This window comes from Eubalaena glacialis, chromosome 11 (assembly GCF_028564815.1).
Source record: "Eubalaena glacialis isolate mEubGla1 chromosome 11, mEubGla1.1.hap2.+ XY, whole genome shotgun sequence".
Lineage (NCBI taxonomy): Eukaryota > Metazoa > Chordata > Mammalia > Artiodactyla > Balaenidae > Eubalaena > Eubalaena glacialis.
This window is the reverse complement of record NC_083726.1, coordinates 3,425,104-3,453,017: the sequence shown is the minus strand read 5'-3', so window position 1 is coordinate 3,453,017 and position 27,914 is coordinate 3,425,104. Positions and strand designations below refer to the sequence as shown.

Below are 27,914 nucleotides of genomic sequence, written 5' to 3'. Positions count from 1 at the left end.
AAGTGTGTATCTTTGATAACTGACCACTTAATTGTGTGATTAAAAATAGTGAAGTGAGTTGTTTGCACTGAGTGGTAGTGAGGATGCTGAGCCCCAGCCTCACACTAACTCGGTCACTCACAGCTGGGGATGGGCTGGGCTCGGTTTCTCTCCTGAATGTTTTCACTCTTCGCTTGGATTGGATTGGATTGGATTGGATCAAACCAGGGAGGAGCTGCGTCGTCCTACACCAGCAGGAGATTCGAGTTCAAAGCAGGTTTCCATCCGGAGAGTCTTTGCATTCCCCCACTTATGTTTACGGGGACCAGCCCGTCCACTGGCTTCTACAAACTAGTGTCAGGCCGGTTCTCAGCCGGCCCGACCCGCTCTCCCAGGATGTGGCCGGCACCACGGAGGGTGCTGCTGGCCTCCTGCCTGTCGCTGGTTCTGCATATAGAGGCTGGCCCTGCTGGGCTGAGTTTAAAACTCTTGGCAATAAAGAGAGCCTATTATGACCTATTTATAAAGTATTTCAGAATCACTTGCATGAATATTTTGTCCTAAATTCTGTATAATTAGAAGATATAAACCCTACTCTGGGAATTTTTTTGTGCACCAGCATAACCTAAATTAGAAATCTCTCCATGTAGGTTTTTAAAAAGAAATCATTGGAACAAAAAACGTAAAGGAATTGATTTTATCTTCACTGTTCTCAAATGCTTGAAGATACCGTTTCTGCCGAAGAAACCTGGAAACCTTGTTGACTGATTTGCAGACCCTCTCTCTTCACCAAGAGCAGGAGGTCAATCTTTTGGAACAAATGTTGAAAACGTCCCCGTGAATTCTGACTTGAGGTGGAGGAGCCGTGACTGGATTTCCACCTGCCGGCTCCTTCTCCCCTCAACCTCAGGTTCAGCCAGAAGCTTCACCGCAGGTGCGCCTGGTTGGTTGTGTGCGCTCTTCACGCGAGGCTTCAGGTGGTGCAGGAGAGGGATTTGCGGCTCTTGTGCATTGAGCACATGTTCTTGGGGCTTCTTAGCTGCCTGGGCGCCGCCTGCGGAGGGCAGGTTGCTGGACGCCAGCAGTGTCCCTTAGAGGAACATCCCTGGGCGGGGAGGCAGGTGTGGGGCTGGCGCCGCCCTACGTGGCCGAGTTTCCAGAGCAGCATATATGGGCTTGGAGCAGACTTTTAAGGGGAGACTTACGGGCTGAATCTTCTTTTTTTTCATATTTTTGGACCTCAGGTGCATCGAATTGGAGAAGCCATAGTCCTTGGGTCATGGTGTGCAGCCTTCACTGGTCATGCAGGAGCCTCTTGTCTGTTATTTATTTTTTTTAAAAAAATTTATTTATTTTTGGCTGCTTTGGGTCTTTGTTGCTGCACGCGGGCTTTCTCTAGTTGTGGCGAGCAGGGGCCACTCTTCGTTGCGGTGCGTGGGCTTCTCATTGCAGTGGCTTCTCTTGTGGAGCATGGGCTCTAGGCACGTGAGCTTCAGTAGTTGGGACACGCGGGCTTCAGTAGTTGTGGCACGTGGGCTTCAGTAGTTGTGGCTCGCGGGCTCTAGGGCACAGGCTCAGTAGTTGTGGCTCACGGGCTTAGTCGCTCTGCGGCATGTGGGATCTTCCCGGACCAGGGTCCGAACCCGTGTCCCCTGCATTGGCAGGCAGATTCTTAACCACTGTGCCACCAGGGAAGTCCTGTTTAGTTATTTTTAATGTAACAGGCACCCTCGAGTTCACCACCGAAGCACAAGCTGGGGCCTTGCCGATCACCCCCATCACTGAGCCCGAGATCTCAGCTGTGCACCCCTAGCTTCCGTGCCCGTGATCACCAGCTCCAGCTCCCTCGTTTCCTCATGTGCCTTCCTCAGGCCGACACCCCGCTGTCTCAGTACCGCTGCTTCATCCCTGGGGTCTGACTGGTCCCTGGAGGGTCCTGCTCCCGGCCCCTCTCCTTCTGATTGAATCTTGAAGGACTGGTGGACATGGTCTGGGCAGAGCAGGTGGGATGATGATAATAAAGAACATTGTAGGCCAGAGCAGGTATGGAAGCGCACGAGGGACCAGGTGTGTTCAGGCATGTGTGGGGTGTAGGGGAGAGGCCAGAAGCAGCCAGAGGAGAGTGGGGTGGGGGGTGAGTGGGAAGGCTCCTGGCCTCTCGGAGGTAGAGCCTCCCTGGGGGTGGTGAGGAACCTCTGGGGATCAGCCCAGGGAGGGCAGGTGTTTCCAGAGGTTTCAGGTGTAGAAATGGCCCGGGGAGGAGGTCAGGGCTGGTGGTAGAGGCTGGGGCTGCCCTGGTCCTGGGAGAGGAGGGGAAGGTTGGGGGCCCTGCACACCTGGCCGCGTTGGGGTGTCACGGGGGCCTGGGGGGCCGTCAAGAGGCAAAGCTTCCAGGGAAGCGTGTCCTCGCCCCCGCCCGGTGGGGCCCGCAAAGCAAGCGCAGAGGGACGTGCCCTTCAGCCCAGAGATGCGTACGCAGGTGTGTTGCCCACACCTGGGGACTGAGGTGGCAGGTGCAGAGGGCGAGTTCGCAAGTGTCAGGGAAGGTGCGGGACGGGGCAGAGAGGGTTCCAGGACAGCATGAGCGGTGATCGGGGGGACCGGCCACTGGGACAGGGCTTTCATGTGGTTGCTTTGGGGGGGGTGTCTCTTCTGACTCTGGTGTCCTGGGCTGTGGATCTGCCTTTAGTGAAGGGTTTCCCACCACGGATGCTCATCTTGTGGCAGGGCCGGTCGGTGCTGCCTGCCTTTCTGGGAAGGGAGGTGGTGATGCCCGGGACGATCCGGGTCTGGTGGAGGCGCCGGGGTCCCAGAGTGGGGAACCTGAGAGGAAAACCAGCTCCCGTCAGGAGGCTCAGCCGCTGGCACGGCCGTGGAGGCCCCTCTTCCCGCCTCCGCACCCCGCCCCCTCCCTGTGTCCACCCCCAGCCAGAGCCACCCAGGCAGTCGCCAGGGGAGCAGCTCTTCTGGCTGACTGTCCCCTGTGCCATCGGGGGTCCCCTGCCCCTGTGCACAGAGAACCCCCAGCCCGCACTGCCCAGGCAGGCGCTGCCCTGCCCGACGGGGGTGAGGGGTGAGTGGCCACTTGTCCACAGCCAGCAGCCATTAAATCCTCTGCCCCCTTTTCGAGCTCATGGTGGGGGGGAGGAGCGGATAGCCTAGGGGCCTCACAGCGGGGAAGGATGAGCCCGCCTGGCGGCCACTCCCGTGCCCTGTGTGCTGAGCCGGCGTCCCAGGTGGATGGACTTGAGGGAAAGGCTCTTTGTGGAGTAGGTGGGGATCCTCTGTGTGCAGCTCCAGCGCTCTGAGGGGAGGTCAGGGGCTGGGTAGCTGCAGTTTCCCCTCTGCTGCTTCTTCCTGGCCTGGCCAGGAGGCCACCGGGTGCCCGGCCCAGCTCCCCAGGAAGAGACACAGGCTTGGAGTCTTACCTGTTACATCGCCGTGATGAGGCCAGAGCTGCCAGCTTGCACAGGTGTGAGTGTGATGGGGTGACGGACGTCAGGGCGGCCTTTCCTGCAGGGTAGTGGGCCACCTGCCATAGCACGTGTGTGGTAACTGAGGGAGCCTCACCCCTCTCCTTTGGGGGTGCAGCCGGGCCTTCTGGGGCCGTGGGGGGGGGGTGTGCTTGGCAGGGGCTTCCGGGTTCTTCCTCACTTCTCGGCTGAACCAGTTGATGGGATTTTGTTCCCTTTTGGAATTGGGAGGTTAGGCCCCAGAGGCGGCATTGGTTTGTCATCTCCGGGCCTTTTGCACTGTCACTGAGGCCTCCTGATGCTGCAGGATCGGCTCAGCTACCACCCCGGGGTGGGACTGGAAACCACCCTTCTCCGTGTTGCCAACCTGTTTGTCTGGTTACGCCAGGTCTGCACGCCTGCTTTCGAAGGGTCCTGCCCTCCCCTGGGAATCCAGGGCCAGACCCTGGGGCCCCTTGGCTGCGGACCAGGAGGGGCTCCAGCAGGAGAGCGTTCCTCTGATGCTCTTGGCCTGCTGATCCTGGCAGGAGACCTGCGCAGGCCAAGCTCTGTGAGGGTTTGTTTCCGTGGGATGTTGGGTTTTCCCAGAGAGGAGTGATCTGGAGCCTCCACCGCGTGTGGGAGTGGGGTGATGCGCTGAGCTGGGCTCTTCCATCTGGAGGAACCCCACTGAGTGAGCTCTCGGGGTTTCAGGTGGTTCCTGGCAGGGTTTTAATGAGGATGAAAACAAGTACAGCTTTATTTGCAGGTTATTGTTCTGGGGGCAAGTTTATATGAAATGTAAGTTTTTATCCATTTTATCTGTTTTCACAGCTTGTTTTTCGGATGCAGTGGAACGTGGTATGTTCTGATGAGTTATGGTTTTTAGTTCATTAAGGGTTTGGCAGTGACAGTGTTGTTATGGTCAGACGTTGATGACAATTCTAGCGAGATGCTTGGTTCTCTTCTGCTCTGGTAAGTGGAGACCAGGGACGTGGGTGTGGGGGGGGGTCTTTATCTTGCTCATCGGTTTTTGTTGCCTGACGATTCTAATCAGACAAGGAATAGAACCTTGTCTGCAGTGCATCCTGACAGGAGACCCTGTAAGTGTCCCTCCCCTACTTCTGTTTTTTTTTTTTTAATTTATTTATTTAATTTATTTATTTTTGGCTGCATTGGGTCTTCGTTGCTGTGTGCGGGCTTTCTCTAGTTGCGGTGAGCGGGAGCTACTCTTCTTTGCGGTGCGCGGACTTCTCATTGCAGTGGCTTCTCTTGTGGAGCACAGGCTCTAGGTGCGTGGGCTCAGTAGTTGTGTCACGCGGGCTCAGTAGTTGTGGCTCGGGGGCTCTAGAGCACAGGCTCAGTAGTTGTGGCGCACGGGCTTAGTTGCCCCACGGCATGTGGGATCTTCCCGGACCAGGACACGAACCCGCGTCCCCTGCATTGGCAGGCGGATTCTTAACCACTGCGCCACCAGGGAAGCCCTCCCCCTGCCCCCTTCTTAAGATGAAATGCTGGTTTGGGTCTGATTTGCTATGCTTTGCTGAGGCTGGATTCAGGCTGCTCGGGGCGGGGGGCCAGATGGTGGGGTTCTGGTTAACTGAGCTGCAGGGGGACAGCCTGGGGGAAGGAGCCTGTCCAGAAGGCCACACCCTCAACTGTAGGGTGGGAGGAGGTGGGAAGGGGTGGCTGGGGAGACCCTGTGGTCCGATGGGGGGGGAGCAGCACAGTGCTGAGCTGCTCTGAGGAGCAGAAATACCTGATGTCAGAAACAGGATTTGCCCTCCTCTCTCCCCTCTCCCCTCCCCTCCCCTCCCCCTCCCCTCCCCTTCCCCTCCCTTCGCCCTCCCCTTCCCCTCCCCTCCCCCTCCCCTCCCCTCCCCTCCCCTCCCCCTCCCCTCCGCTCCCCTCCCCTCTCCCCCTCCCCTCCCCTCTCCCCCTCCCCTCTCCCCCTCCCCTCTCCCCCTCCCCTCTCCCCCTCCCCTCTCCCCCTCCCCTCTCCCCCCTCCCCCTCCCCTCCCCCTCCCTCCCTCTCCCCTCTCCCCCTCCCCTCCCCTCTCCCCCTCCCCTCCCCTCTTCCCCTCCCCTCTCCCCCTCCCCTCTCCCCCTCCCCTCTCCCCCTCCCCTCTCCCCTCCCCTCTCCCCCTCCCCTCTCCCCTCCCCTCTCCCCCTCCCCTCTTCCCCTCCCCTCTCCCCCTCCCCTCTCCCCCTCCCCTCTCCCCCTCCCCTCTCCCCCTCCCCTCTCCCCCTCCCCTCTCCCCCTCCCCTCTCCCCCTCCCCTCTCCCCCTCCCTCCCTCTCCCCTCTCCCCCTCCCCTCCCCCTCCCTCCCTCTCCCCCTCCCCTCCCCCTCCCTCCCTCTCCCCTCTCCCCCTCCCCTCCCCTCCCCCTCCCCCTCCCCTTCCCCTCCCTTCCCCCTCCCCTCTCCCCCTCCCCTCTCCCCCTCCCCTCTCCCCCTCCCCTCTCCCCCTCCCCTCTCCCCCTCCCCTCTCCCCCTCCCCTCTCCCCGTCCCCTCTCCCCCTCCCTCCCTCTCCCTCCCCCTCCCCTCCCCCTCCCTCCCCCTCCCTCCCCCTCCCCTCTCCCCCTCCCCTCCCCCTCCCTCCCTCTCCCCTCTCCCCCTCCCCTCCCCTCTCCCCCTCCCCTCCCCTCTCCCCCTCCCCTCTCCCCCTCCCCTCTCCCCCTCCCCTCTCCCCCTCCCCTCTCCCCCTCCCCTCTCCCCCTCCCCTCTCCCCCTCCCCTCTCCCCCTCCCCTCTCCCCCTCCCTCCCTCTCCCCTCTCCCCCTCCCCTCCCCCTCCCTCCCCCTCCCTCCCCCTCCCCTCTCCCCCTCCCCTCCCCCCTCCCTCCCCCTCCCCTCTCCCCTCTCCCACTCCCCCTCCCTCTCCCTCTCCCTCTCCCCCTCCCTCTCCCCCTCCCTCTCCCTCTCCCTCTCCCCCTCCCCTCCCCCTCCCCCTCCCCTCCCCCTCCCCCTCCCCCTCCCCTCCCCCTCCCCCCGGCCAGCATAGGAGGTGAGGACTGAACAGGCTTTGTGTGGGCCCATGTCCTTATCAGCTGTGCAGGCTATTCCAGGCCCGGAGTGAAAGGAGAGGAGTGAATGGACCAGAGGCCTGAGCCCAGGGAGGTGTGTCCGGGGAAGGTGAGACCGCTCTCACCTGAAGGCCGGTGGGGAGGGTCTGCTGTGAGCTGGGGGGCGGGGGGCAGGGGGCGCCGGTGGCCCAGTGCTCTGCAGCCCCCCGGGAGGCGGTGGTGGGCGTGTTGGACAGGAAGAGGGTCCCGGGGACTGTGACGGGCAGCGTGGGGATGGGGCCGGCTGAGGTGTGGGGTCCGGTGGGGACGTCCCGAGACGGAGCGGGTCCCTAGCACACAGGGAGTGGATTGTTGGGACCTGCGGCAGCAGGTGGGGCTGGGGCTGGCTGTTTCGGCGCCTCTGTGCGTTGGTAGTTGCATCATTAATTATGTAGGATGCAGATGGCCATTGGCTTTTCACACCGTGAGCCATTATCTTCATGGTTGTGCTTGAGGTTATTCATTCTTTGTAAGAGTTAACGTCACCCAGTGCTGTAACCTGCACTTAACGTATTCACTCAGTTCTCTGGAAGATGGGGACTAAAACGTTTCCACAGATCAGCCGCCTAAAGCATCGTAGCCACATAGGCTGATGGATTCTGCCACGATTGTTCTCCCGAAGCAAGTGCACGCTTTGCTTTAATTACCTTTGTAGAAAAAGTGACTGTCCGAAGGCTCTCCCCACATGGGGACTTCCTCTTGAGACTGATTTAGGAGAATCCCAGGTGCGTCTTGCTACCAGCGGTGCTTTCTCCCCTTGGAATAGCCAATAAAGTGGATGATTGCAAATCTCATCTTAACTTTAAGGCACCAGCACAGCTTGCTGTTTACAGAACGATTTGTCACAGGGTCCTGCGGAGAGAGGAGCCCTTTGGCCACAAAATTATTCTTTCCAGAGCATCTGTTTTGGAAATGGACTATTTTACGCCTTGATTTCTCAAGGCCGGCAGTGCCTGTGATCTCGAGAACGCTGCCACCGGCTTGTAACCCTTCCCACAGGTGTCACCTGAGTGCTGGCAGTCTCCTGTTCTCCTAGCTGCAGGAGGTCAGGTCACTGTGAGGGTCTCCCCCAGGGGCAACATGGCTCGGGCCCTCACACCCCCGTCGGCCGTGCCCTCTGCTGGGGCTGGGCCTCCCGTCCACGGCCCTCCACCTCCACTGAGGAGGCCAGGCCGGGGCGTGGTGCGCGTGAGAGCCCTGGGCTGCTCTGCACGGCACACTGGGGACCGCGGCTGGGTGTAGGTGCCAGGCCGGGCCTGCTATCCAGGCTGCCGCACGCCCGTGGCCGGCTCTCTGCCTCTCCCCTCACCCAGGGTCTGGGGTTGTGCCTGTGGACACAGCCCCCTGCCGGGGCCCCGCTGCAGCTGCCCAAGGCCAGGGCTGGGGTCATGGGGAGCAGGGGGCTGATGGGGGCACCCTCAGGGCACCGTGTCCGAGCCCATCCCCGCATCTCTTCCCCGCAGCACTGGAACAGGCCAGGGCGTCTCAGATTCTGGTCTCGCAACCCCTTTGATCGTGAGTTGGCAAAGTCATCAGAAAGCCTGTTTATGTGGTATGTATCCATTGCTCTTTCCTGTGTGAGAAATTAAAACTAAGGAATTTACAAATATTTATTTATCGAAAACTGCCAACTGTAAGCCCATTACATGTTAACATAAATAGCATATTTTTGTTTTTAAAAAAATCACTCTTTTCCCCCAAAAGCGGAAATTAGTGGTGAAGGGGGCACTGGTGGTTTTGCAGGCCTTGGCGCGGTCTGGTTAATTAAAGACAGCTGGGTTCTCTGGGCCCCCGCCATCACCCCCATAGCCGGTGGGGCCTCAAGGGGGCAAGTGCGGAAAGCAGACGATGTCTGAGGATTGCTGTTAAGTAGATCTGACCTCCTGGGCCCCCTGAGAGGGTCTTGGGGACCCCCAGGGCTCCTGGACCACACTCTGAGAACTAGGAGAGATGTCCCTGCAGTGGAGAGTGAGAGCTTTTTTTAAAGTTGTTTTTTTTTTTCTGTGTTATTTGAACCCTCCTTATTTCTTTTATCTTAAAATTTTAATTTTGAACTTCGTTTATGTGGCCTAGTCCGCACATTCAGGAGTTTGTTCAGAAGGGGTTGCAGCCTGCGCTGGCTGGGTCCCCGTCCTGCCTGATTCTCCCCACCCCCTTCTCCCCAGGACACGGGCGGCACCACGAGCAAGGGCCCTGCTCCTGGCAGGTAGCAGGCGCACACACTGGAATGAAACGACCTCGCCCACACGTCGTTTTGCAAGTGTGAGTAGGAGACATTCCTGCAAACGGAAGTGTGGTGTTACTGGATTTTGCAAAATTGCCCTCTGCTCCACTCCTAAGCGGGGGGGGGGGGGGGGGGGACCCCTTTTGCCTGTCCTGACAGCCACATGCTGCGTCTCTGCCAGTCTGTTAGGAAAAGGGTTTCCTGATGTAATTTTTTTTTTTAATTTTTTAAAATTTTTTATTATTTTTTTAATGCTATTCTTGTCTTACATTCTTTTTATGTATGTATGTATGTATGGCTGTGTTGGGTCTTCGTTTCTGTGCGAGGGCTTTCTCTAGTTGCGGCAAGCGGGGGCCGCTCTTCATCGCGGTGCGTGGGCCTCTCATTATCGCGGCCTCTCTTGTTGCGGAGCACAGGCTCCAGACGCGCAGGCTCAGTAATTGTGGCTCACGGGCCGAGTTGCTCCGCGGCATGTGGGATCTTCCCAGACCAGGGCTCGAACCCGCGTCCCCTGCATTGGCAGGCAGATTCTCAACCACTGTGCCACCAGGGAAGCCCTCCTGATGTAATTTTAATTTGTATTTTTCTCTTTGTAAGTGAAGGTTGATTGCCGTTTCATGTATTTAAGAACTGTTTGTTTTCCTTTGCTATGGACTGTCTGTATCTCTTGCCCATTTTTCTCCTGGGCTGTTTTTCAACATTAGACAAATTAATCTTTTGTAATATGTACTGCAAATACGTTTTCCAGGGTTACCATTTATCTTTGTTTATGGAGGCTTTCGCCTTGCAGAAATGTGTTTTTGTGTAATCTGTCGTCTCCTTTATCATGTGTCATGTCTTGCTTTGGAAAGGCCCTGCCTGGCCCCCAGGTTCTGAGTCCCCCCGCCATGGCCCCCCTGGCTCCTTCCCTGCTTTCCTTATTTTACACTCAAGGCTTTGGTCCATTTTGAATTTATTTCGGGAGGGTGTGAGGTACGGTTCCAGCATTATCTTTTCCCGCAAAGCTCGGGATGTCCCAGCATCATTTGTTGAATGATGTGTGTCTCCCCTCTGAGGAGGCCCCTTTGATCCCAGTTAGGTCTGGGTCTGTTTCTGTACATTCTCGTTCGTTCCACGGCTCTGCCGTGTATTCACGTGCTATCATCGCACTTTTAACTTCTGACCGTAGCTGCATCGTGTTTTATTACGTGGCAGGGCCGGTCTCCCCTCATCACTCTTGCTTTTCAGAATTGTCCCGGCTATTTGGCTGGTTTTTCCTTATAAGCCGTAGACTGAGCTTGTCTTGCTTCCTCTAAAACCTTTTTGTTATTCTTTTAAGGGGAATCACATTAAGTTTATAGATTATTTTAGGGTTTTGTGTGACCATTCTCCCCTCCTTTCCTCTCTCTTTATACGTAAATATGGAAAATACTTATAACATAATACGTGTAAATAATACTATACCAATAAATATTTGGTGAAATATACATAAGATTTACACCGTTTTTGAAATGTGCCGTTCAGTGGCATTAAGTACATTCACATTGTACTCAGTGCACGATTAATGTACACCCATCTTCAGAACTTCCTCATCTTCCCAAACTGAAACTCTCTCCCCATTAAACTCACTCCCCATCCCCGTCCCCCAGCCCCTGGCCCCCACCATCCTACTTTCTGTCCCTGTGGATTTGACTCCTAGGTGCCTCATATAAGTGGATCATATAGTATTTGTCTTTTTGTGACCTGCTTATTTCACTGAGCTTAATGTCCTCAAGGTTGTAGCACGTGCCAATGCTTCCTTCCTTTTTAAGGCTGAATAATATCCCCCTTATGTAGAGACCACACTTTGTTTATCCATTCACTGGTTGATGGACACTTGGGTTACTTCCTTGTTTTGGCTATTGTGCTGCTGTGAACCTGGGTGTACCGGTATCTGTTTGAGTCCCTGCTTTCAGTTCTTTTGGAATACCCAGACGTGGAATTGCTGGATCATATGGTAGTCCTGTTTTTAATTTTTTGAGGAACTGCTGTGCTGTTTTCTGTAGTCGCCATGGCTGTGGTTTATGCTTCTGGTCGTGCGTGCTGAAAATCAGGCCGGAGTGTTTGCTGAGGATACGGTGAACCCCAGCTCTGCTGCTGACCAGGCCGGACCTCCGAGAGCCTGGCTCCCTGGTCCCGCGAGCAGGTTCCGGTGGGCGGGCGGGAGGGACGAGACCCTGGACTCCATCTTCCACCTCTAGGAGCTGTGACCTCCCTCTCTGAACCTCACTTTCCTCTTTTCATTAAAAAGGGGAGGCCCCGTAATAGTAGCAGCTCATGTTTATTACGTTCGTAGTACGTGTCCGGCCAAGAGACCAGGCGTGGAGCGGCCGGGGTCCCGGAGGCTGGTGTGGGAGGATTAGGATGAGGTGAGGCCTGGGAGCATCAAGCATGTGCTAGTTCTCCACAAAGCGTGGCTGTTAGTAAAGAGTGAGGTGGGTCGTCCTGGGCGACCCCTGCCCTCGCCCCTCCCACTGGTGCATCCGCGCCCTGCATTGGTCCACACCTGCCGGCCCAATCGGGCCACCCTCTTTCCCCTGCTGTCCCATGCCATGACCCCAGATGAACCCGAGCGCCTTGTCTGCCCCCGCCCGTGCCCACCGTTTCCTTCTGGCTTGTTCTGGTGTAGGCGCTCTGTCCAGGGTGCCTTCCTCTGCAGCGCACAGTGGCCTCCTTGGTGCAGTCAGCCCGAGGACTAGCCATCACCTCCTGAGAGCAGCCTCCTCTGCATCCTGGTACCGACCGCGGCTGGTGCATAGTAGGTGCTCATGAAATGCTCAAGCAGATCTGTCCTTACTGTTACTCTTGGATGCCTCTGCTCCAGCCCGTGAGACTTTCACTGCCCGCTTACCACTCTCTGTTCCTAATCCCCGCCGGATGGGGAGCCGCGCGGGGCAGACCCCCGCCCCCTACGTGACGTGCCTGTGGAGCGCTTAGACCCAGCCTGTCTTGTGCCACCTGCCACCTTGCGTCAGCCCAGCCAGGAGATCTGTGTGAGACGGAACTGCCGACCACGGTGGGCGGTTACCTGGGCGGCACGTGCGAAAAGGACTCAGGGTTTGTCTATCTGTCTGTCTATTTATTTATTTTTAAATGTTTCTTCTTTGTCACTGGACGTGAGTTTTATAGCAGAGGCGTAAGGTGAGGGCGCCAGCCAGGCACCTCTGCTGTCAGGCCCTGCCTGGGGCTGTGTTCCTTTCTTGGCCAGCTCAGCAGGAAATGTGGGTTCCACCTTCTCTGCGCTGGGTGGTGTTTTAAACACAGAAAGCCTTTTGTGGCGGATGTGCTTGACAGCCCCCCGCGGGCCCGTGAATATCACGGGGCTTGGTCTGCGGGTGATTCCAGCGGGGCCCTGGGAGGGAGCCCTCGGCCTCAGCTGGGCCAAGTTTCCAAAAAGGAAGAAGTTGCCGCAGGCCGGTGGTTTGGAGGTGCCCCCGAGGTCCTTTTCCCCGTGGGCTGACTTTGGTGCTGGGTTTACCCAGGGACCAGGACGTCCTTTAAAGTGTGCCTCCCTCACCCACTGATTCTCTGCCACGCCGCGTGCTGGGCCCAGACGCTGAGGTGGGGGCTGGCCGGGATCCCTGCCCTTGAGCAGAGTGATCTGGGGATGGGGGGCAGTGTGGGGCAGTTGGGGAGCCCTCGGGGGGAGGGGCAGTGCATGGTACTGAACTGTGGGTCGGAGGGCTCCAGGCGGGAGGGGTGAGGAGGGGCCGGCTCCTCGTTTCCTGAGGTCTTTTTCACTGTGCTGCTTGTCACACCGCAGAGCAGGGGGCCCTGCCTGAGACCTGAGTGTGGATGGTGGCCTCCGGTGGTGGGCTAGTCAGAGCTGGAGGCTGGCCCCTCTGCCTCGGGTGGGATACAGGATGGGGCGGGGGAAGGCCCTGGCACATGGCCCAGGTGGGACAGAAGAGAGTGGCTCTCAACGTGTTGGGTTCCCTCCCTGAGATCCTCCTGGCCCCTCGGCACAGGCGGCGCCTTGCCCTCAGCCCTTTCCTAAAGAAGGTTTGATGATGACGAGGCCCACACCCGAGTGTGAGAGTGGCAAGGCCACTGGGAGTGGGACCCCAGTGCTGAGTGAGGGCCCAGTTCCCTGTTCGGGGGCCAGTAAGTACTGGGACCCAGTTGAGAGTCCTTGTTCTGCTGGGCATTTATCGCCTTGAGACGAGGGACAGCTAGCCGTGGCCCACGTCAGAAGTGGCCCATCCACCGCTCCCTGCTTTTGTAATTATTCTTCTTGGCCCAGAGCCACACCTGTTTCGTGCTGCAGTGAGAACTTGTGACAGGCTGTGTGGCCGCCACACCTAAGACATTACCACCAGGGCCCTTTGCAGAGGGGGTTCGCCGAGCCTGTGCGTTCAGTCTGGGGCTGCAGTGCATTTGGAGAAGAGCTTGTTTGCAGACAGCTGTGGGCCAGAGCCTCTCTCTGCTTTCAGGAGCTGGGCCAGGGCGCTGGCAGGAAGTCGTGACGAATACTGGGAATCCGGAAGGTGTTTCCTCCCAGCTGTCTCATTGGCTGGATCTTCCCCAGTCCTGGATGCTAAGAGTGATGGAGAGACTTGGAAAAAAAGAACGTTTCCACCAGAAATGAGTTCTTGTGTGCGTTTCCTACTGTTTAGTTTATGTTGCTTGTTTATACAACACAGGTTCATACAAACCTAAACTCTAGGTTTTCCTGCTAGCTTTGTTTTGTTTAGATGAATGGCTGTGCGGCCAGTCTGCCGGGCTCCCCACTCAGTCTGTAGGCAGGGGGGCCTGTGGGCTGTCATACAGCATGATGGATGCATTAACAGAGGCATGTGCTGGGGAGGGTGGGTGCCTGGGGCAAGTGCAGGCTTGAGTGCAGCGAGGTTGGCTTATGTTCCTGATGAGGCTCTTACCCCGAGCCTCAGTTTCCCCATCTGTCAGTGGGTTTAACAGCAGCTCTTCCCTCTCAGTGTTGTGACCAGGATGCATGACACCTGGGGTGGGGAGAGGGGCTTGTCGTTCTTGCCTGAGATTTGGGGCCCTGCAGGCTCTGGGCACGCAGGAGGCCTGTGGGGTGGAAGCTCAGTGCTGAGGATGGTCCTCGCCCCGTGGAGGGCCCACGCTCCCGCCACAGCACGGGCCGCAAGCCCTCGCCTGGGGCTTTTCTCCAGGGTCCGTGCTCTTGTGAGCCTGGACTGAAGCCCGAGTGCCCAAGGGTGGGTCCTCAGGTAGGCACAGCCCACACCTGTGTCAGGTGCCACTCCTTCTTACTGCCACCTTAAAGCCAGGGGGCTGAGGCTTAGGGAGGGCTGGACATGACCAGCCTCTACAGACCTCACTCTTGACCCTCTGGGGCTGGTCCAGGGCTGGGGTCAGAGGGCATGGATCACGCAGAGCTGGGAGCGCAGCTGAGCCTTGGTGCCTGAGGGCTGTCGGAGGACGCTGCGTCCTCTCTGAAGCGGCCTCTGGCTTCCCGGGGCCTCTAGTCTGAACTCTCTGTGTTGCCCACTGTCTGCAGGCCCCACAGACCCCAGGTTTGGGTCCCTTCCTCCTCGGAAGCTGGTAATGACCGGGGGCGGGGGGCGGTCTTGGGATGTCCCAGAGCCTCTTACCCTCCCTTCCGCAGCACCCCCGAAAGTAAAGTGCCAGTGGTTCCCGTGGAGATGGAGAGTACTGCAGGGTAGTGACGTTTGTTCAGTGGGTTTTTGGAAAGTGGCGTCTGAGTTTTTGCCATGGTTACTGCTGCCCCTGAGTCCTTCCCCGCACGCTTCACGTCATCCTCTGGCTGCCCTCTGAGCAGGGACTACCATTATTAACCTCTGTGTGACCAAGGAAACCAGGGCGTGGAGGTCATGTGTCACCTGCAGGGTCAGCAGCAGAGGCAGCCGGGGTCCTGGCTGCTGTGGCTCACGGCCTCGAGACCATCAGGTGACTTAGCTCACGTCCGGAGCCCAGCAGAGCCCGCTTGCTCCCAGGGGTGCCTCTGAACACGACAGTACTTAGGGCAATTGGAATCGACCTGACAGGTGACGGTGCCCTACCCTCCAGCCCCCCGGCCAAGGTGATGGCGACATGGGGCCCGAGCAGGGGTGATGTCACTGAGGGTGGGAGCAGCCTGGCTGGACGGGAAGGGGATGCCGAACTAGAGGTAGAAGAATGGGGTGTTACCCAGTGGCAGGGAATGGCCTGGACAGTGTCCCCAAGGCCGGGGAGACCTGGCGTCTCATATGGGGACCCAAGGGGGGCCGGGATGGCAGTGAGCAGGACATGAGGACAGTGTGCCCGCCTGAGCTCCCTGCTGCTGGCCCCGGGCTCGTGGGGCCCCCCTTAGAGGCTCGGGTCCAGCACATTCTTTTGTGCACTCCCCCGACCCTGCCCCCCTGGCCTGCCTGAGCGTGGTGGTCTGGGTCCTGCTTCCCAGGGCTGTCTTTGACCCCTTCGGGCCTCTCAGGGACTTTCACTTTGACCTGTGCCCCTGAGCTGTGCCAGGGAAGGAGGAGGGCAGGCAGGGGAACTGGTGTTTCCTGAGCCCTGCTCCCTGTGTGGCCGAGACAGCCTGGGACGGAGGGATGGGGCGGTGGTGCGTTAGAGCTGCTCACGAGGGCCTGCAAGAGCCAGTTGTGAAGTTTTCAGGAACTTTGTGAGCTGGCCACTCATAAAATGAGAGTGTATAAAGTTAGATAAATTATATTGAAAGCAAAGGTATCAATATTAAATGCTCGAAGGTGCCCATTTCTGAACTATTTCACTACGTTTTATTACTGGGTTATGATCCTGAGGTGACTGGCATCTCTTGGGCCTGGTGGAAATGCTATGGCCGGTGGCCCTGGGCAGCTCTTCCCACCCACGTGCTCATTCACTGCCGGACATCACTTTGGTGGCTTGAAAATGGCCACGATGGAAGTGGTTACACCATGGAAACGGGTAGATACTGCACATCAGGGCTTCACTTCTCATTTTGTTGCTCGTCTAGACTAAAGAAAGTGATGGAGAAAATGCTGATATGCAGGTGAAGGTTAAGCGTGTGATGTCCGTCGCATTCACTGCAAAGGCACAGGAGGCTGAGGAAACCTCCTCCTGTTAGAATACTATCGTCTGCTTCAGCAAGGACATCTCTCCCGTCCTAGACAAACGAATAAGGTTCTGCCTTCCTTTCCCACCTTTGTTGTGTCTTGTTCATGTAAACAGGGACGTCAGCCGACATTCAGGCCGGAACCGCACTTGTTGGTCAGCTGCAGTCCTGGTTGACCGGAGGGAGGATTTCAGCACAGATTAGTGAAAGCATCCTGTGGGCATCGCTTGGCTGTGTGGAGGTTACAGTAAAGAGTGTTGGACGTTTTATTACTATTTGTACACGTGCAACACATCTTTATCACTGAGATTATAATAAATGTGTGTATGTCTATGCCAAGGGGTGTCGCTAGGGCATGCATGGTCCCAGCTCACAGAGGAGGGTGTGGTGGCTTCACCAGGACCCTCCCAGCTCTCCTGCGCTTCCTGACCGGCTCCCCCGGCCGCCCTGGCCCACGGCGGGGTCACGGAGCCGGCAGGACCCTGGGCAGCTTCCCTGTTACAGCGCAGAAAACTCAGCTCCTGGCCCAGGGCGGGTCTTGGCCTGACCTGTGCAGGACGGAAAGCCCCTGAAGAATTCAGGCCTCTTCCTGGAGAAACGCCCCACGCTGTCGAAGCCTTGGAGTTAAGCTCTGGAAGTGCTCACGGATTTAGGGACTTCCATGCTTCGCCAGGAGAGCTCGAGGGCAAAGTCCACGGACAGCCCTTTGCTTTGAGGCCTCTGTGGCTGGGCGGCTCCGAGCGTGGGCACGGGCCTGGCTCTCCTGGCACTCAGGGCCCAGTCGTGGGGGCCCCGCCTTTGTGCAATGTCCCCTCTGTCACTGAATGGCCAGTGTGTGCCAGCCCTGCTGAGACAGACCGGGCGCCTTCAGCACCTGCCCTCGGGCATGTATGCTAACCGGTGTGGCTGGGGGCACAGATCCTAAACCAGGGAGCTCGCCGGAAGTTGCAGGACTCCAAACCAGATGGGCTGATAGAATTCGAGGGGGGGACTTGGAGGAGGACGAGCTGGCATGGGGCCATCCCAGAACCTGAAGTGCTGGGCGCCGCAGTAGGAACAAAATGTGATGGCCAGAGGACCCCCGAGGGTCAGCAGGGCTGGAGCCCAGTGGGGGAAGCCCTGGGAGGGGTCTCGGCGGGGTGCTCCAGACTCCGGTTTCCCGCCGCCTGGAGAAGGGGCTCCGTGAGGTGTGTGGCTGCCTGGACCAGACCCGGCCGGGCTGGAGGGTGGGGCGGGGGCAGAGCAGCACAGGTGTGGAGCAGCCTGGCTGGGAGGCAGGGGCCCTGCTCGCCGTAGGTGGCTGTGCAGCGATCACGTGATCAAGGGCTCCTTCCAAGGTTTTGACTTGAGCAGCTGCTGGTACAGGTGCCACCCAGGAGGAGGGCCCGCGGAGGCTCCAGCTCCGAGCTGAGTGTGGCAGAGTCGAGCTACCGATGAGATGTCCCACAGACAGTGGGTCACCCGGAGTCCAGCTCACGGGGAGGCTGGTGGGCGTGGAGTCAGCGGAGTGTCTGAACATTTGGGGTCCCGCTAACTGAGGCTGGATCCGGGGTCGGGGCAGTGGCTCCCTGACTGGCCTAGAGTTTGGGGGAACCCGTGGGTCATTGGGCGTGAGCCAACATCTTGAGTCTGGCATGATTGCGGGGAGCGGTCACCCGTGCCTTGTGGGTCTCGGGCGTCCCAGACTGCTCCCCGGGCGGGATGGCCCAGCACGGGGCCCCACGGGCTGCCCTGGAGCTGTGTGCATGTCGTGGTCCTGAGGGCATGGCTGCAGGGCTGTGGGCCTCTGGGGCTGTCTTCTTGGAGAACAGAGACCTGGCAGAGGGCCGGGTGGCCGGCTGGGACTGGCCTTGGGTGGGGTGGAGGGAGAGTCCCGGTCCTCGCCCAACATCTGTGACTTCCTTTGGGAAAAAGGATGTTGTTTATCCTGGGATCAGCAGAAGAGCCACTAGATAACAGGGGGTGAAGCCAGGCCGAGCTGGTTGTCTGAACGCAGACGGGAGCTTGGCCGGGGGTCGCGAGCCCCGTGCAGCGAGGAGAATGGCTGGGACCTGGGACGTGGCAAGTGCTGGACCAGGAACCACTTTTTTCTAAATCTTGGTCTGGGAGGGAAAGTAAAGTCCTCTGTGGTTTCCAAGTCCAGTGTTCCCTAGACACTGCGGCCTTTGTGTGTCCAGGAGCCATTCAGCGGGTTTCCAGAGCAGCGTGCTTTGTGTCCCGGGGCCAGAGCTGGCCTCAGTCCTGTGTCCCGAGGGCCCGCAGCACGGGGATGCTGCCTTGAGGCTCCCCTCGCCGTGCCCCTCTGTCTGCTTGCCTCCACGGCTACACGCTCCTTGCAGACGTCGCGGCTCTGAGCAGGGGTCTGGAGTAGCCACAGGGAGCGTCTCCCAACGCGTCTACTTCCACGTGGAGGTACGGGGAGCTGGGGCAGCAGGTCCTGCTCTGAGGGGCTGCCCCACCTTGAGGGGTGGGCGTGAAGGGAGCTGCCCGGGGGCCTGTGGGTGCACGTGGAGGGGCCAGGTCTTTGGGGAGTGCGTGGTGGGTGTGCAGGGAGTTGGGGGCTGGTTGGATGCAGGGAAGACTGGATGGGGGCTGGGGTGGGAGTGGGACACATGGCAGCCCCTGGACGGAAGGTGCAGGTGAGCTTTGTGGAGACGGCGTCCACTAACACTGGCTTTGTGGGGAGAGCTTTGCTCTGGGTCACACTTGGTGTCCGGCCCCCGGCCCCCCCTCACTGTCCATGGACAACATCCGTGTCGGTCTTCCATCTTCATCTGGAAGTTGGGGGTGACCGGCTTGGACGGTGTAGTTGAGATGAGGTCGTCCCGGGGTAGGGTGGGCCGCCCCTCAGCCCAGGAGGGGTGGGGTGTGTGACGGGGAGGGCTTCCCTCGCAGCCCGGACCCGCCTGGGAGGGGTGGTCAGGTGTCCTGGCACCTGGTCCTCATTGGGCAGCGGCATGAACTTCTCGCCTCTCCAGGAGCCCCAGAGGCCTGGGGGCAGGGCAGTGGGGATGGAGCGGGCCCTTGGGGACCCCCGCCCTTGCTGAGGGCTGATGTGAGCGGGTGTCAGGAGGAGCCGGGTTGGGGTGAGCTGGCAGCTGCCAGCAGGGGCCCCGCTGGGCAGGGGGGCGCGTGGGCTCGGTGCTGGGGCAGCGTGGGTTGTGAGCGGCATCCTGATGGTGGCAGGGTGGACACTTGGCACTTTGTCCCCTTTCCCCAGGCGGCCACGTCATTTGCTTGCTGGGCTGAATCAGGAAGGAAGGCAGCCCCAGCCTGCGGGGTGGTGAGTCCCAGACAGGAGAACCGCCTGACGGGACCCGGCAAGGAGGGAAGCAGGCCCATCCCCTCCGCCCCGCTTCCATCCGACGCTGGGGGCGGAGGGGTCCCCCAGGTCCTTCTGAAAACGGAAGGAAGGTTTTACATGGCTGCACTTCCCCTGCCTGGTTTGCTTTTAGTTTTCAAGTTAGAAAAGCAATTGGAAAGGACACGTGGAGAGAAGTTTCACAGCCACCCGCAAGCCTCAAGCAGGGTCCTGTGTCACCTGTGGTCTGTGTAGATGCCAGTTGTCCGTAACGGTGACCTCGGTGCAGCAACGTTTTGTCACCGCCTCTGAGACTCCCAGGGACGTCTGTGCGTCCCGCGTGGCACTCAGAGCTCCCAGCCTGGCCGTGGTGCTGCTGAGATGCCCTCCACGTGCTGGATTTGCCCCTGGGACGGATCCCAAGACCGGGAATCACTGGTTCAGAGGGCGTTGATGTTCACGCTTCCTGCTGCCTCTGCCACATCGCTGGCTTTTGTTTCCTTTTTGGTGAAGGTGGAGGCTTTTGCACGAGGACTGGGTTACTTTCCTCTTGCTCAGGGAGTTGGTGGGTCTGTGTGCCAAGGTCCTCTAATTTTCACCAATTTGTTCAGGTTGTCTCACAACAAAAATATTAGTTCTCATGTACCTGGCTTGCTACATGTATCCCCTGTTTCATTGCAGCTTTTTTTTTTTTTTAAATTTATTTATTTTATTTTATTTATTTTATATTTGGCTGCATTGGGTCTTCGTTGCTGTTCGCAGGATTCCTCTAGTTGCGGCGAGCGGGGGCTACTCTTCGTTGCGGTGCGCGGGCTTCTCATTGCGGTGGCTTCTCTTGTTGGGAGCACGGGCTCAGTAGTTGTGGCGCACGGGCTTAGTTGCTCTGCGGCATGTGGGATCTTTGCAGACCAGGGCTCGAACCTGTGTCCCCTGCATTGGCAGGCGGATTCTTAACCACTGCCCCACCAGGGAAGCCCCTCATTGCAGCTTTAAAACAAATGTCTATTTACTTTTGTCTGGTTGACTGAGTCTTTTTATTTTTTCAGTCTCTTAGTGTAGACTGTCAGCCTCTCTCTAGGGACTTAAGTTCTCTCTTCTTTTTTCTCTTCTTCTTTTTTATAAAGTTTACTTAACCTTTTAGTCCGTCTGGAGTTCACAGCTCCTTCAGGTGGATATCTTTCCAGATGGCCGGCCATGTGCCCCTTTCCCGCCACGTGAGCAGGGACACTGGCTTCTCCAGCCCCATGGCCTTGCCCACTCCTGGGCTACCCTGGACTCCAGGGGATCGTGGGTTTCCTGTGGTTTTTGCACCAGGGTTAGGGTTAGGGTTAGGCCACATCAGGCCACCTTAGTGTTCCACGTGAGCCCCGAGAAGCATCTGTCCCAGGAACACCTGCAGACCCTCCCCCGATGTGCTGCAGCCTCAGTTGTCCTTGTAGAACGGAGCCCTGGCTCATTCTGACGTGGAGCTCACGGGCCGCCACTGTTCACAAGCTTTCTTGCCTTGAGCAGTGATGCCGGGGGAGTGGAGGCCCCTTGGAAGGTGGGGCAGGTACGCAGGGCTGCAGGCAGGCACCCTGGGCTGTGATTTAACATGATTTAAAGGCTCCGAGCCTGCGCCGTCCGAAACAGGAAGTGCTTCTCCCTGCCTTCGTGGTTCTCCGTAAACTGTCCCGACTGGGGCGGTTCGGGCTGAGTTGATGGATTCCACCCTGCTCACCCCACTTCCTGCCCTCCCTGCAGGAAATCATCGTGCTGTTTATTGGGTCCAGGCTGAGTGTCTATGCTTGTGCGTCATCTCAAATTCTCGGGATGCTTTGGCCCGATCGGGGTTAATCCCGTTTCAGAGGTGGAAGCTGAAGCCCAGAAAGGTGGGAAGTGGCAGGACAGGCTTTGAGCCCAGCTGTGTCCAGAGTCCCTGCCCCGCAGGGACCCAGGGCCTCTTGCAGACGTTGGGGGCCGAGGACTGTGTGACCAGGACCGGGGTTGGGCCGCACGGCCCCTGCCGTGGGCTTGGGAGTGAGATGGGCTGGACGTACAGAAGGGCCACTACGCCCCACCCACTGGGCTTTCCTGGCCGGGTTGGGTCAGAGATGTGGGGAGTGGGCACCCCTGTAGACATCCATCCCTGGTGTGCACGTGAGTTTGAACTTACACGTGTCCTCCATGCCAGCACACAGAGACACCACACCAGGCCTTTGCTGCCCTCCCTCCAGGGGAGGGATCCAGCGCCGGCAGCTCGGGGGCTGTGCTCAGGAGGTGGGTGGGCGGGCGCTGGGCTCCTGACTGGCCGTGTGTGGGAAGATCTCTCGGAGCGAGTGAGGCTGAGCTGGTTCTGAGAGCAGAGCTAGGGCGCCCAGGCGAGCAGGACGGTGTTTCAGGCCGATGGGGCAGCCTGGGCCGTGCCCCTGGGAGCGGGGCCAGGTGGAGCGAGGGGACGGGGCCCGGGGGGGGGGGTCTGAGACACCCTGAGGCCCAGCGTTCTGGGGGCTGTCCTGGGCGTGCACGTGGCCGTGGGTCTTGACGGTTGTTAGAGCCTGGGAGGAGGAGCGCCGGCCCTCCCCGCTTCTCACCGCGGTGTCTCCCCCCACCCCCCGCCTCCCCAGCCCCCTCTTCCCAGGGTCTGCGGCTCCCTTGCTGCTCCAGGCTGGCCCTGTCTTTGTGCTGGGAGGTCCCACTGAGAGACGTGGCTTCCTTCTGCCCTGTGGGGCACTTGGGGGAGCTGGCCTGGGTGGGCGACGGGGGTCCGAGCTCAGTGGCCAGCCCAGCCGGATGGGGGTGACAGAGGGCCCCAGCCTGGTGGGCGCAAGACGGGAGCCTGTGGGCCCCGGGGCCCCTGAATAGCGGGACTGGCTGCTCCCTGAGGGCAGGGCCGGGTGGGAGCCATGTGTGGGGGGCGGTGGCCAGCGGGTGGCTGACCGCGTGACCGTGCCTCCCCCTTGCTGTCTTGCAGGGACCCCGGGCGCCATGCTAAGGTGAAGCAGAGGGGCCCAGTGCTGAACATGCTAAGAAGGCTGGACAAAATCAGGCTCAGAGGTCACAAGAGAGATGACTTCCTTGACCTAGCAGAGTCTCCAAATGCCTCGGACACCGAATGCGGAGACGAAACACCCCTGAAGACACCTCGGCCCTCGCCCCGGGACAGCGAGGAGCTGAGGGACCCTGTGAGTACCGGAGCGCCCTCCCCTCTGCGCGGCCGCGGGCGCCAGGCCCCTCGCTGCGGGGGAGGCTGGCCCCATCCTCAGGCGGCCACGCTGAGCGTGCGCTAGGGTGGACCACGTCCTGCCCAGGCTGCTCAGACACAGACGGGGCTGCTCCCCATCTCGCCCCAGTCCTCCCCCAGCCTCACTGGTGGGGGCTCATCCCCGGACCGAGGATAATTTGTCCATTGGCCGGTTTTCTTTTCCTTCCTCACTGGTTTTCTGGGTGACCGGCAAACGTCTCACACAGCCTGATGCCCGGGAGTTTGACTCGAGGGGTCGCAGGGCGCTGTCTGGAAGCTGCTGGCCCCTGGCCCGAGGGCAGCTGCCTCTGGGTGCCTGGCTGGTCCGCCTGGCCGTCCCAGAGTGCGTGTCATCGACCCCTGGCAGCTGGCCAAGCCCAGGCTGGGCCTCATCAGCCCACGTGGGGACAGTGGCCCCTGTGGGCCCGTCAGTGGACGCCCTTTATTTGGAGAGCAAGTTTCCTCAGCGGGGCTCGCGGCTCTGGTGGGAACCAGGCGTGAGCAGGCCCTGCCTTCTGGAAGCTTGTGTTTTGTCAGCGGGCATGCAGCAGGGTGGGGTGGGCTTCCTGTGGTCCCCTCCTGGCCAGGTATGACCGCCGGGCTCCCCGTTGTGGGCACAGCTGCCCGAATCCTCCCTGTTGTCAGGGAAGAAGCCCAGAGCCATCCAGCCCCCCACCAGCTGTGGATGCCCTGGCCGAGTGGACGCCAGATCTGGTGGCCTGTGGGTTCCTCCCCAAGCACCTGAGCTAGGTTTTCCTTCCAGATGTGGCCGTGAGCCCTCGCCTTCCCAGCTCCTTGTATTATTAATGCTTTATAATAGAACAGGGATGGCGCGTTTGCTCCTGGCAGGAATGAATAATTGATTGGCACTGCCTCCTAAGAGCCAGCCATCCAATCAGGCAGGGCTGGAGCTGCAGAGCCTGGAGGGGAGTGCCCTGCTTGCGTACTTGCTGTGTCCCCTGCAGAGGTTGTGGCGGTCCTCCCGCCATTGGGCCCGGTGCGGGCCAGGGCCTCGCTTGATGTGTCTCCTAATGCAGCCCATCAGCATCTGCCTGTCGGGACATCGCAGGGCTCACGGGCGCTGTCCTAAGAAGGGGGTGCCTCCACGTCGGGGTGGGTCCAGCTGGCCGGAGAGGGCCGAGGGGAGGACCTGAGGGAGGGGCGAGCATGGGGGCCGTGCGTACAAATGGCTGTCACGCTCACTCACCCCCCTCCCCCCCACCTTGGGGCTCTCTCTCCGTGGTGGCGGGACGAGCCAGCATCCCACCCTGGGATGTGGCGTCCTTCACTTAACCTCTGCCCCTGAGGGGCACTCGGTCACTCCCATGAGCCTCGTGCCCACGTGGCCTGCGTCACCCGGGGTGTGCAGGCAGGGTCGTGTGTCTGTCGTCCCCTCCCACGAGCGTGCGGTGTCCTCCGCCGCCACCCGAGGAGCCCACGTGCCACGCCCTTGCCCACCCGCACGGAGTGTCCCCAGGTGTTTCTGTTCTGTGAACCCGAGGGGTGAAGAGTGGCTTTTCCTATGAGGGAGGTTGGTCACCTTTGCCTGTGTTTAGGCTTCATTCTTTTTATTTTTTTTAAATTGTGGTCAAGTGCGCATAACATAAAATTGACCGCTGTAACCATTTTTAAGTGTCCAGCTCGGTGGCATTAAGCACATTCACATTGTCATGCGGCCATCCCCACCATCCATCTCCAGAACGTCTTCATCTTCCCAAACTGAAACTCAGTCCGCATTAAACAGCAGCTCCGCGGCTCCCCCTCCAGGCCGCCCCCGGCCCCGTCTGCTTTCTGTCTGTGACCCGACTCCTCCAGCTCCGTCCTGAGTGAGCCCCGCGGTGTTTGTCCCCTGTGACTGGCCTGTCTCAGCACCATGTCCTCAGGGGCCATCGTGCTGTAGCGTCAGGCTTCACCCTTATGTCCTTTTCTGTGGGCAACCCGTCTGTGTCCTGGGGCAAAGGAGGCGAGCGGACCCAGTGGTTGAGGGTAGAATCCGGGTCCCATGGTGGGGGAGGGGAGTGAGGGGGGAGGGGGTCCTGGACGGGCAGACAGGCTTGAGGGGGGCGCAGCGATGGAGGTGGGGTGATGTCCACGGCAGGGTGTGGCTGCGGTCGGGGGAGGGCTGTTGAAGAGGAAGATGAGGAGTCTGAGGCCAGGGTCCACCGAGTGGTTGGTGACAGGCCAGTAAGGAGAGGGGCAAGGAGGAGAGGACCAGAGCCCTAGAGCTGGGGCAGAGGGAGAGACCCCACGCACGTGGAGGCGGAGCGGGCAACGCTCCAGGAGCCAGGGGCAGAAGCCGGTCCCGCCGCGGAGAGACACGGTTCTAGGGAAGCGGGGGGAAGAGGCAGCCAGGCCGCCTCCCTGGCTTTGTGGCGGCAGCGCTGCAGCCTTGGTGGTCCCGAGTCCAGGCTCCCAACCCCAAGCTTAGCGTTGCTCTCGGCAAGTCTGAAAAGGGGTCAGCTGGAGGGACCCAAGGGGCTCGCGGAGGGGTTTGGGCCCCAGGATTTCCGGGCACCACCCCCGGCGCCTGCCATCCGCCTCGGTGCTCCCTCCAGCTGCCTGGCTCCCCAGAGCTGGTCCTCACCGTCCTTCCCGTCCTGTGGGCGCCCAGCTGAGCTGCTGCAGCTTCGACACGGAGTCCGGCCAAAGCCACAAGGGTCCCAGGCTCTCTTGGACCTGGGGGCCCCTGTAGGAGCTCTTCAGCTCTAGGGCAAGTTCCAGATGAACTTAATTCCAGCAGCTTAGAGACGAACACGCGCCACAGCCTTCCGAGGACGTGGATTCACGTGTTCAGACGGGGCTGCAAACCGGGGGACGCCCTGCCTGCTTTGGTGGGAAGTTGCTGACATAATGGAGTCCAGCGTTCTGCTTCCGAATCAGTGTAGAGCCGCCTTTCCGGGCCAGCCTCTGCCTTCTGCTCTGCGGCCACCACCTTGGGCGCCGAGGTTGGGGATGGGCTGGGGAGGGACAAATTCATCTGCGGGGACCAATGGGCGAGCTTGGGCCATCTTCCCCGCGCAGAGCAGGGGGCGTACCCTGCCTTTCGCCTACCGCCCAGTCTCGCCGTACCTGCCCCTGCCAGGCCCACGGGGCGGGCAGGTAAACATGGCCTGGTCCCTGCCCTCTGGGACCTCATGCCCCGGTAGCCAGAGCAGCTGAAAGTCCAGGAGGTCAAGTGCCGGGACAGGGCAGCCACGGGCTAGAGGGTCTTACCGGCCCCCGTTGTTCCCAGTGTGAGCTGCTGCTTCCCGGGGTGTGGCCTCCGAGCAGGTGACCTGTGCCTGGAGTAGTCACCGGGGCTGTCATGGGCCCTGTCCATGCCGGGTGTCCCCTTCCTCACCCTGCCTTGGGGGTGTGGTCGTGGAGACCAAAACTGGGGAGTCAGATTCGCCCCATCGCATGGCAGGGCGCTCAGGTGCCGCCCTCACCAGGTCAGCGGTGGGGTGGGCGTGAGCCGGCAGCCCTGCTGCGCCCCGGGCAGGCCTGGCTGTGCCGACGTGTGCACCCCTTTCCAGTGGGCAGCGGTGGCCTGAAACCGGAGCCTGCCCTGGGCCCGGCAGGATGGTGGGTGGTGGCTTTAATTAGCCTTCTGTGGGAAAGGACAGGCCCCTGTTTGGAGTTCGCTCACCTCAGAGCCTGGCACGTGGACGCGCCCTGCCCCACCTCCCCGGAGTCCTGTTGCTGCCCCTCCCAGGGCAGGAGGGCGACAGGCCCTGTGGCCAGGCCCACCCTCCTCCTGGGAGGTCGCCACTCGGGCCAGGGCAGGTTCCGATGGTTTCCTTCCCTCTGCAGCCTGAGAGTTGTGTTGTGACCGTTAGGAGGCTTAGCGTCGCGCTTCCTGTTTTGCCTTTACTATTGCTGAAAGTCGGCCTCACCGGGGCTCTGAGGACGTCCCCGTTGTCTGAAATGTCCCTTCCACCGACCGGCGAAGCCGAGGTGAACTGATGCGAGTTCTAAGGCTAGAGCCAGTGTCTTCCTAGGCCGGTGGGCCTGTGGACCAGCCCTTCTAGACCACGGGGTCCTTGGGGGTACCCCTTAGAGAACTGGTCTATGTGGACCCAGGATGCTTCCGGGAGGCTCCTCTGAGCTCTTGGTGTTTTCCTTCTAGGCTGGTCCAGGGACCCTCATCATGGCTGCAGGAGTCCAGGACTTTAACCGGACAGAGTTTGATCGCTTAAATGAGATCAAAGGTCACCTGGAAATCGCATTACTGGAAAAACACTTCTTACGTGAGTACCAGTGGGGGAGGGAGGGGCAGAGGGGATGCTGTCCTGCAGGAGTGCAGCTGGGTCACAACAGGTGTCACCAGGCTAGCAGTGGGGACAGGTGTGGACGTCCCCACGTGGCCTTTTGCGTCCCGGGTCTGCATCTCCCTTTGCTGCTCCACGAAGCTCAGCACTCCTGTCTGGATGGCTACGATGCCTTTACTCTGAGATAGACGAGAACATCACTGGGGAAGGAATAAGACGTCCCCTGGAAGTTCTCATTATTTTAGTGAATCTGGTGCATGGCCATGGTTAACTCAGCATGTAATAGAGCTTTTTGGAGGAATCTGAAATTTTCTGTTGTGTGTAGTTTGCACATCAAGGAGGGAGTGTGGGAGGGGGCACAGTGGGGTTTTATTGTCTGTTGGCCGTGGGCATGGGTACCTTGGCATTTGGCATTTGTGTTGCTTGACTGTCGGCCCTCCTGCTGGGGGTGTTGGCTTCTGGGTAGTGATGATAGTAGAGATGGTTCTGGAAGGGCCTGCGGGGCTCCTCCCGGAGATGATCTCATTTGATGAGTTGCCTTTGCTCCTCTCACCACCCCTCTGTCCTGCCTTGCAGACGAGGAAACGGAGGCACCAGGGCTAAGAAAAGTGATCCTACTGGTAGGTTGTCTTCTGACTAGTAGGGGGTTTAAACCAGGCAGACTAGCCCTGAAGCCCCCACATGTGACACAGTGTTTTCACAGCTGACACCAGGGTGTGGGCGATGCTATTAGGGAAAAAATACAGGGAGAAAGAAGCAGCTTCGCCCCTGTGTGCCCAGAGCCAGTCACGTCTGGGCCACGAGGAGAGCTGCCCGGGCCCAGGAGGAAGGGCCCCTTGGGCGTCGTGCCCAGCTGGGGTCTCCCTCTGATACCTGGGACCAAGCAGCTGGCGCCCTTGCTTGCCCGCAGGCACCCACCCTCTGTCCCCACCTGAGTCCTCTCTCTCTTTCGTCCAGTGTCTCCCTCGTTTATGTGACAAGTGTCATCTGAGCTCCAGCCGTGGGCACCCCGGCTGTGCCGCCCATGCAGCACGCGGGGCCCATTGCCTGCAAACGAAGGCGGGGTGTCAGCACCGCGGCGGGAAACCTTGGGGGCCTGCCTTCTTCTCCCAGAAGTGGGCGGCGTGGCTCTCACTATATTTCTGTGCACCTTCCAGCCACCAGGTGCTGCAGCCCCGTCTCCCCCCAGGCCCCTCTTCCTGGCCAGTACCTCCCTGGGCGAGCGTGCGTGTGCACGCACGTGTGTACGCGCACGAGCTCTGGGCGTGTGCCCGTCTGCACCCCACCGGCCAGCGCTCGCCCGCAGGGTCCGAGCACCGAGGTTCTGAGGACGGCGCTGTGGAGTGACTCAGTCTCCCTGCGAGTCTG

General features: G+C 59.8%; 1 protein-coding gene across 5 annotated transcripts in view; it reads left to right on the top strand.

Annotated features, from left to right (window-relative positions):
* GRAMD4 (GRAM domain containing 4) overlaps positions 1-27,914 on the top strand; it is a 78,630-nt gene that overhangs the window by 12,946 nt on the left and 37,770 nt on the right. For 2 of the 5 annotated variants that reach the window (XM_061205496.1, XM_061205499.1), the window contains exons 2-3: positions 22,027-22,237; positions 26,405-26,525. In XM_061205496.1, the coding sequence (XP_061061479.1) occupies positions 22,027-22,237; positions 26,405-26,525 (332 nt within the window). Of the gene's footprint in view, positions 1-6,524; positions 6,565-7,957; positions 8,047-8,659; positions 8,757-20,859; positions 20,945-21,396; positions 21,498-22,026; positions 22,238-26,404; positions 26,526-27,914 lie in introns of those variants that run through there. The other 3 variants (XM_061205495.1, XM_061205497.1, XM_061205500.1) reach the window with 3 other exon arrangements.